The 9,378-nt window shown below is 38.7% G+C and overlaps 1 protein-coding gene across 2 annotated transcripts in view; it reads right to left on the reverse strand.

Moving 5' to 3' along the window:
* fibcd1 (fibrinogen C domain containing 1) overlaps positions 1–6,171 on the reverse strand; it is a 367,422-nt gene extending 361,251 nt beyond the window's left edge. Inside the window, exon 1 of one of the 2 annotated variants that reach the window (XM_034192108.1) lies at positions 5,622–6,171. In XM_034192108.1, the coding sequence (XP_034047999.1) occupies positions 5,622–5,669 (48 nt within the window). In that variant the 5' untranslated portion in view covers positions 5,670–6,171. The remainder of the gene's footprint in view (positions 1–5,621) is intronic. The other variant, XM_034192107.1, reaches the window with a different exon arrangement.
* Positions 6,172–9,378: the final 3,207 nt, after the last annotated feature.

Raw genomic sequence — 9,378 nt, forward strand, 5'->3', positions numbered from 1 at the left:
AAAACAATAATAAAAAACGTCTACTTTTGCCAAATGATGTGCCTCAGGGGGACATGGGTGCTCCAAACATGGCCAAGTGAGAGCTGCTTGGGAAAAATCAATCAAGGTGTGCCGTTACTCCTCCCATGCAGTAAAGTGATTTGTTGCTCTTCCTGCAGCCTATCAGGGTACAAGACAATGTACCTTTGATCATGATCAGCAATCATTTTGTACCTTTAATATTAAACAAGGGCCCACTGATATTACCTTAAGGTCTATTTCTGAACCTTATGGGCTACTTTTCATCTATCAAGATGTTTTATTGTAGATATCATGATATGCCATGGAGACAACTGACGTGTTAGAGGTTATTTGTGTTTCAGAATAGTCAAGTATCAAACCATATCTATATTTATTATATCTCAAACAGCTGGTGTCGGTTCACAGTGAGTGATGAGTAGAGGCAGGGATTGTGAGTTTGTTTTAGGGAAGCCCCCAATATGTATAACCACAGGCAAGTTGTAAAAATACTTGTTCTTTTAATCAATCAATCAATCAATCAATCAATCAATTTTATTTATATAGCGCCAAATCACAACAAACAGTTGCCCAAGGCGCTTTATATTGTAAGGCAAGGCCATACAATAATTACGTAAAAACCCCAATGGTCAAAACGACCCCCTGTGAGCAAGCACTTGGCGACAGTGGGAAGGAAAAACTCCCTTTTAACAGGAAGAAACCTCCAGCAGAACCAGGCTCAGGGAGGGGCAGTCTTCTGCTGGGACTGGTTGGGGCTGAGAGAGAGAACCAGGAAAAAGACATGCTGTGGAGGGGAGCAGAGATCGATCACTAATGATTAAATGCAGAGTGGTGCATACAGAGCAAAAAGAGAAAGAAACACTTAATGCATCATGGGAACTCCCCAGCAGTCTAAGTCTATAGCAGCATAACTAAGGGATGGCTCAGGGTCACCTGATCCAGCCCTAACTATAAGCTTTAGCAAAAAGGAAAGTTTTAAGCCTAATCTTAAAAGTAGAGAGGGTGTCTGTCTCCCTGATCTGAATTGGGAGCTGGTTCCACAGGAGAGGAGCCTGAAAGCTGAAGGCTCTGCCTCCCATTCTACTCTTACAAACCCTAGGAACTACAAGTAAGCCTGCAGTCTGAGAGCGAAGCGCTCTATTGGGGTGATATGGTACTATGAGGTCCTAAGATAAGATGGGACCTGATTATTCAAAACCTTATAAGTAAGAAGAAGAATTTTAAATTCTATTCTAGAATTAACAGGAAGCCAATGAAGAGAGGCCAATATGGGTGAGATATGCTCTCTCCTTCTAGTCCCCGTTAGTACTCTAGCTGCAGCATTTTGAATTAACTGAAGGCTTTTCAGGGAACATTTAGGACAACCTGATAATAATGAATTACAATAGTCCAGCCTAGGGGAAATAAATGCATGAATTAGTTTTTCAGCATCACTCTGAGACAAGACCTTTCTAATTTTAGAGATATTGCGTAAACGCAAAAAAGCAGTCCTACATATTTGTTTAATATGCGCTTTGAATGACATATCCTGATCAAAAATGACTCCAAGATTTCTCACAGTATTACTAGAGGTCAGGGTAATGCCATCCAGAGTAAGGATCTGGTTAGACACCATGTTTCTAAGATTTGTGGGGCCAAGTACAATAACTTCAGTTTTATCTGAGTTTAAAAGCAGGAAATTAGAGGTCATCCATGTCTTTATGTCTGTAAGACAATCCTGCAGTTTAGCTAATTGGTGTGTGTCCTCTGGCTTCATGGATAGATAAAGCTGGGTATCATCTGCGTAACAATGAAAATCAACGGTGAGGTACGGTCATGGAACAATGACTGCAAACAACCAACAAATCAAACCTGATTACATTATTATATTTGATGGCTATGCAATTTGAGTTGTGAATTTTACAAAAATAAAGTGGTATGAAAAATAAACTTTTGGAATTTTTTGGTTTGATTGTATTTATTAGAATGAAGGGGTCTTGACAATATAGTGGTCTTGTATGTTGCGCAACACATTGGTTATGCCTGATCTTTACAACCTCAGAAACTGATAAACTGAAAAAAAGAATAGTTGAACCAACTTAACTGAACTGTTTCAATTGGTAACATCTAAATGAATTAAGTTGTTGGAACTTAACTTTTTGTAAGTTAGAGTCAAACAACTTAATTTAGATGTCACCAACGGAAACAACTTTTTAAGTGTTTATTGTCTCCTGCTTTCCAAGTATTGCTCAACAATGCTGGATTTAACCATGTTATTAGCTTGATCGTATTCACTACCCTTACATTATTCTTAAATCAATTATTCTCACAAATATGACAGTTACATTTGAAAGCTGATATTTACTAATCTGCATTTGTTTCTTTTGCTTTGGTCTTGACTGGAAATCATTTTCTCATTTCCCAAAATTTGGGAAGTCCGATGACTACGTTCTTAGCATTAGCTTTTCCTGTGTTGTGAGCGCACTTGCTGCCTTACGCTACAGTCGGTGTTAATCAATTTTCAATTAATTTGAACTGTCTATGCAATGCGCCTCAGCAGTGCACTTAGCATTCCTCCGCGCAAGTCTGCTACAACCAGCCCAGTCTCACACTTTCATTTTTGTGATACTGTCAAAAAATGTATTACATTTAATTCATTAAATTTTAACCCTAACATTATTCCTAACCCAAACCATATCCCAACACCATCACAAACACACTCACTTTTCTTGATGTCATCACAAACTTGGCTTGAGATTGGGTTGCCACACATATTGCAAAAATGGATATATTTTGTGTTTAGTATATATCTTTATCTTGGTATCCTATTTACCAGAAAAACTCAATCCTCATTTCTCCTCACAAAATATGAGGTCAGAGCCAACTATCTTAAATTTGATGTCTCTTTTTTACTAAATGAAAAACTGACAAATGAATAGAAGCAGCAGTGGCCTTGGTGACCACCAGAACAAGGTTTTAAAAATGAAAAATGTGACAAGTTAATTTCAACCTGTTGAAATGAACTTCTGATGATCTAGTGGTTACGTGGGTTTGAGAAAGGAAAATGCTTGGTTCAGACCTCTGTCAGACTGAAAAAAAAAAAAAAATCACTAACAGCCTTTGGGCAAGGTCCGTAATCCCCAAATTGCTGTTGGTATGTTGTCAGCGCCTTGCATGGCACCACCCTGACATTGGTGTGTGGGTAAACGTGCACTGAAAAAAGAGAATGTTTGAACCAACTTAAAAAATTGTTACAATTTATAAAAACCTGAATGAATTAAGTTGTTTTTACTTAAGTTTGAAAGTTAAATCAATATAACTTACAAACTTAAGTTCAAACAACTTAATTCATTCAGGTTTTTAAAATTGTAACACTTTTTAAGTTGGTTCAAACATTCTCTTTTTTCCAGTGTGAGGCATCATTGTAAAGCGCTTTGAGCTTCTGATTCAGATGGAAAGTGCTGCAGAAATGCAGCCCATTTACCATTTTACAAGTAAGTTCAACCACACCTTCTAATTTCTGCCATGCCTGTGATAAGATTATCCTCCACAACAAGACCATCCATATCAAGCATGTGACAGATGGGTATATATTATATTACATGAGCAATCAAACTTTATTGTTGTGTTGATCTGGTGCCTCAACACTGAAAAAAATATGATTCTTTGGATCAACTTAAAATGGATGTAATTTGTTCACTCTAAGAAATGAAACATACACTCTTAGGTATACAACGTTGAAATTAATTGATAAAGTTAAGGTAACTTTTTCCACATAACATTGTCAATTACGTGCAAAACAACACTGTAGTTGAAAATAATTAAATCAAATGAAACATTATTACTTAAATCCCAATATTGTTTTGCACTTAAGTGACAAAGTTATGTGGAAAAAGTTACCTTACCTTTATCAATTAAATTCAACATTTTATTTCTTAGAGTGTTACAGCTATTTTTTTTTTTTTCACAATGCATATGTATGATTTGGTAAAGTGATTCCAGCAGATTTAACCTGGAAACCACAATTTTCCATTAGACCAATGTAAATAAGTACTTTGAATTAAGTGCACTGATGTTTCACTTTTTTTTAGTGAAGGTTCACCAGACTTACAAAATGATGGCATTTATTGAGTTATCTGTGTTAACAAACTGAAGGGAATGAATCCATCTATTCACTTCCTGCATTTTACAGCATGCATGCCCAGGCTTTAACATTGTGTCCACCTATAAAGGTATTATATTTATTTAAATCAAATGCTCAAATTCAAGTTCAAATCTGTCCCAGCTGCTAGCAAGTTTGTAACAAGAAAAATCAGAAATTTTACATTGGGTTGTGATGTTAAAGATAAAATTAATTGGAGTTTGTAGCACACAGATTTTGTTTGGTAACAAGTTCCTGTCCCTTTAAAGAAAAAATAAAACAAAATTAACCCAGTCTTAAGATTTTTTTAAAATCTTACTATTACTAATCCTATCTCCCCCCCAACCATAACCTAACCCTCCCCCTCCCCCTACATCCGTTTTCATTTCGTGCTCCCATCACGGAATTTGCTTCCATTATGAAAATGTGTCACTTTTCGTGACAAACCAACAGATCAATGTATATTTTGTGATGCTGAATCACAAAATGCCGTGAGATATGGTAGAAAAAAAATGCAGGTGTTGAAAGCACTGAATTCAAATATGTTACAAATGTCCTAGTCTCCCCTATTCCTTAGTGCAGTCATAGTTTCAGATGGAACAATACGCTTGGTTATAAATGGCTTGGTGATAAATGTGATGGGCAATAATGTGTGTAATGTTTGTATGCTTTCACATAACATGCAGTGAAAAATTGCTTTAATTTTCAAAATGTAACAAAACAACCTGGGTTTCATGCCTTTCTCTTATTCTGCACGTCAGAACACCTCAGAGTGACGTTGATTGAGTTTGCACGTCACCACTTTCACATTCAACTGTTATTCTGCGATGGCGCATGAGAAGAAAAAAAACCTGCATGTTTCAGGAGGAGCTCTTGAATCAGTTTCCTAAAATCGGATTCACTGCTCCTTGGGAGTGGATGGGGGCGAGGGGTGCTGTCAATAACCCCACACTGACCTTGCGAAAACACATTGACCATATTCTCCAAAGTGAACCGGTCAGGCTGCAGCAAGCACATCCGCTCCTGCCTCCAACCATGCGAGAGGGAGAGGAGAGCCACAAGAGATTTTGGAGTATTAATAGTGACTTGGGGGTGTGTGTGCCATATTTAACCCCTCTAAACAGCACAAATCCATTTTCTGGACATTCAATTTAGCGCAAATGTTAAGGAAAATGGTGACAAATTGCTCCAGACGCAGCCAAGATGCGCCCACGATAAACCGGCCCATTCACACAGATATGCATCTCCACCCGCATGGTTTTTACGCATTTATTTGCCCCTGGAGCAGCACAAACAAAACAGAAAATCTGCGTGGCCACCGCGTTTACACAGTGTGTGACAGGATGCAGAATGCAACCACAGAGATGATCAAAACCGGTGTGGAACAACTGCGCCAAGCGCATGCAACACTCCTTTCCAAAAAGGAAAGAGAGGGAAGAGAGAAGGAAAAAAGCGCACCTGCAGGCCGCGTGCGTGGACATACCTGGTTTTTATGCCGGGTCCCATCTTCGAGTTCAGAAGAGCTGTTCATGATTCCCCATCGGCCATTCACGATGCTGCTCCAGAGAATCCGCGCGCTCAGATCCACCCGCGTGTTCGAAGATAAACAGAACAAACCCGCTCTTTTTTCAACTCTTCACCTGTGATCGAACGCACTCCATTGAAAAAAAATAAAAGCATAAAACAGATAATGGAACGCAAAAAGGAAAAAGAAGCACAATTGCGATCGCAACTACTTGTGCGGCGCAGCAATTACCGATTTTTACGCACGAGAACTGGATGTTAAATTCCTCTCAAGTGGCCACCTGCCGTTTATTCCGATAATGGAACGCTGGTGGACGGTGTCCATGTTTTGGAACCTAACTCACGAACGCGTCGAAATGGGTGTGGGAAAAAGAAAAAAATTACTCCAAAATTATCCGCAAAACGCAGGCGAAGTCCATTTACTCCACAAAAGATTAATAATAATAAAAAAATCAAGATACAGGTCTCATAACTCAGTCTGACAATCTGTCCATCCTAAAATGTATCCGAGAGAGTTCTGACTCGCCGCTTGTAGACTTGTGAGTGTCCAGGATGGGATCGGGACGGGTCCCTGATCGCTGCTCCAAACCCCAATTTAGCGGCCACAGACTCCTTCTTGCGCAGGTTGATCCGCCTGTCTGACACGACGGTGCAGATGATCGCGCTCCTCTCGGTGCCGCGCACGGGGCTCTCCGTTCGTCTGACTGTCAATCAACGAGTCCGGTCGGTACGCGCGCAGCGCAGCGCGCAAATCAAAGACGCGCCCTTCCCCCTGAGCCGCCGTTGTCGCCACCACGGATGGCACTCGTGCGCAGAAACACGCAGCATCAGATTGCTGCAAATATCCTTTTGTAATGGGCTAATGTGGCAGAAACCTAATCCCGGATTGCGGATAAATTCCTCCTCATGTAAGAACAGAAAGAAAAGCGCATTGATTACAGATTGCTTGGGGAATGGATTAATTAATCATCTCGAGGTGTCACATGATACATTTGAATGGCGACTGATCTGATGGTTTGGGATTTTCCAGCAGAGGAACACGAGTGATACAGAGAGCAGACTGAATAAAGAGAATACTGAAGTGAAACGCTGCCTCATTTATTTAAAAGAAATCCTACTCCAAATCACAGGAGATCCGAGGTGAGCTCTGACATACAATCAGGGGAAAATAAGAATATATGCAAGACAGAGCACCAAATTACAATGGCGAAGTAGATGTTAACAGAAGGTTTATTTTATGAAGTTGTGCTAATATGTTGTTTTTATTTCCAGGATCTAGTTCTGGATGTTCTTAAAATTAGTTATAGTCATAAGGTTAAACTCGAAGAGCACTCTTTTGAGTACACTCTCAGAAATGAAGCACAGTTTTTTTTATGTAATTAATACTATTACTTTCAATATAATTGCAATTGTTAATTTTAGGTATTTAAGTAACATTTCATTTGATTAAATTAATTTCAACTACAATATTGTTTTGCACTTAATTGACAGTTATGTGGAAAAAGTTACCTTAACTTTATCAATTAAAATTCGTTTTATTTCTTACAGTGTATTTTCCATATAGAAAGGCCAAAAACATTTTGCATTAAAAATGGCACTTGAAGAGTTTAATCTGAAGGCTAAAAACATGGACAAACTGTATATGATGGCAGCCAGGGGTGCCAAAAAGGGGAGAATAAGGAGAAGGACTCTTGGTGCCCATGAATGACAGAGGCCCAAAAAGGCTCCAAATACAATTAAAATACTGACTAAATAATATGGGGCGCCCCTGATGCCAGCCATAGTTTTTTTTTTTTTTTTAAACAATAGCGCTCAAATGGAGCAGATCTACATGTTCTTGGCAGTACTTAACGCTCAACAACCTCAAATGTGTAAAGAAACCGAGAAAGGGCAAGACTAATGTGACTGGTGCAGGAAGAATGAAGTCCAAACATGCCCTCCTACCTTTCACAGTTGCCATAAACTTCACCATAGCTACCTTTAGTTCGAGTGCTGATTGATGCATTTTTGGGGGAACTGGGTGGTGGGTTTCATAATGGATGGTTTGGGTGTGGGTACAATATTTCAGTATATTAAGATGTATGGCCACTCAAAAACCTTTATCACCTAATATCTTTATTATTTGCCTAATATCACCAAATCCCTTATGGTATGATTTCAAGAGGATTGAACCCAAAGTTGCAGACGGGGTCCAGACAGGAGTAGAAAATGTCATCTTATTTACCATAGAACGAGGTGAGTCCAGAACTTTAAGCACAAGGAATCCAAAACTGAGGAGCAGTCCAAATAAACAGGAATAAAGGAGGAGAGCTGGCACTGGTAGCACCAGGACAAGGGGAGACACTCAACTAGCAACTACAACAGGAGCTGAACACACTCAAATAACTCAACAGAGAGAGGACAGAACAATGACAAACTTAAATAGTGACCTGTGACGAGAAGACAAGAGACAGGTGTGATGATTGTGATGAGACACACCTGTGAAGGAATACCAAATGACAGGGCCATGCCTACAAACACACACAGGGACTGACAGAGACAGAAAATTAAAGGCTAAAGTGTTGCATACAGGGAAATACAAAAACAAGCAAAAACCAGGAGAGAGGACAGACCACAACAGCTTGCTAAATTGTTACTAAAGGCATCTACATATGAATTAAATGATAAAATTTCACTCAAACAAAACTGCACTGCAAGCCATGTTATCTCTGATATTTGTTTAAAAATGCTCAGAAAGGCCAATTAGTCAACTTAACTGAGACAAGTCAGTCCACAGCAGCTGGTAGTGAGGCCCTGACTCAGACACAGCTGTCACTCAGAGCAAACATTTAATAATTTATAAAATAATTAGATAGAAAACATATGCTGGGCACAATTATTGGCACCTTTCATTGTATTTACAGTAAGTCATCACTGTCACAATTGGTTTTCTTTACACATCGGGATGGATCCATCAACATTTCCTAATCACTGCATGGCTTGAACTTTATAACAATTAATTTAGAAATTCATATAGTATGGCAGTTTGGTAACTCTGATCGGAAAAGGCGGTTCTCAAAAACACAGTGACTGTACAAGAAGGAGACTCGTGGGAGAAGCCTTTAAGACACCTATGACAACTCTGAAAGTGTTTTTGGCTTCTGTGGCTGTAACTGGAGAAGCTATACAGTGCAACTTTTCATTGTTGCATCACAAGTCACAGCTTCATGCTGGTGGAGTGTACCAAAGAAGGATTTTTATGTAAGAATAATGATACAATCTGGACTTCATTCTCGTACTTTCTGGATAACTGTAGTTAGAATTTCAGGCTTTCATCTTAAGACTATTTCTACCTTCACACTGAAATTCTATCTATCTATCTATCTATCTATCTATCTATCTATCTATCTATCTATCTATCTATCTATCTATCTATCTATCTATCTATCTATCTATCTATCTATCTATCTATCTATCTATCTATCTATCTATCTATCTATCTATCTATCTATCTATTTCTTTCTTTCTTTCTTTCTTTCTTTCTTTCTTTCTTTCTTTCTTTCTTTCTTTCTTTCTTTCTTGTTAACGTGGGTAAAAACGTACCAAATTCAATTGTTCCTTCCAAAAACGTGGTCCTTGAATCACAGCAATAGAAACAATTTGTGATTCAATGTTCATTAGAGGAACACATGAAAAAGAAACTGATATAGTTCACAAACTTAAGTGGAAAAAAAATC

This window comes from Thalassophryne amazonica, chromosome 17 (genome assembly GCF_902500255.1).
Source record: "Thalassophryne amazonica chromosome 17, fThaAma1.1, whole genome shotgun sequence".
Taxonomy (NCBI): Eukaryota; Metazoa; Chordata; class Actinopteri; order Batrachoidiformes; family Batrachoididae; genus Thalassophryne; species Thalassophryne amazonica.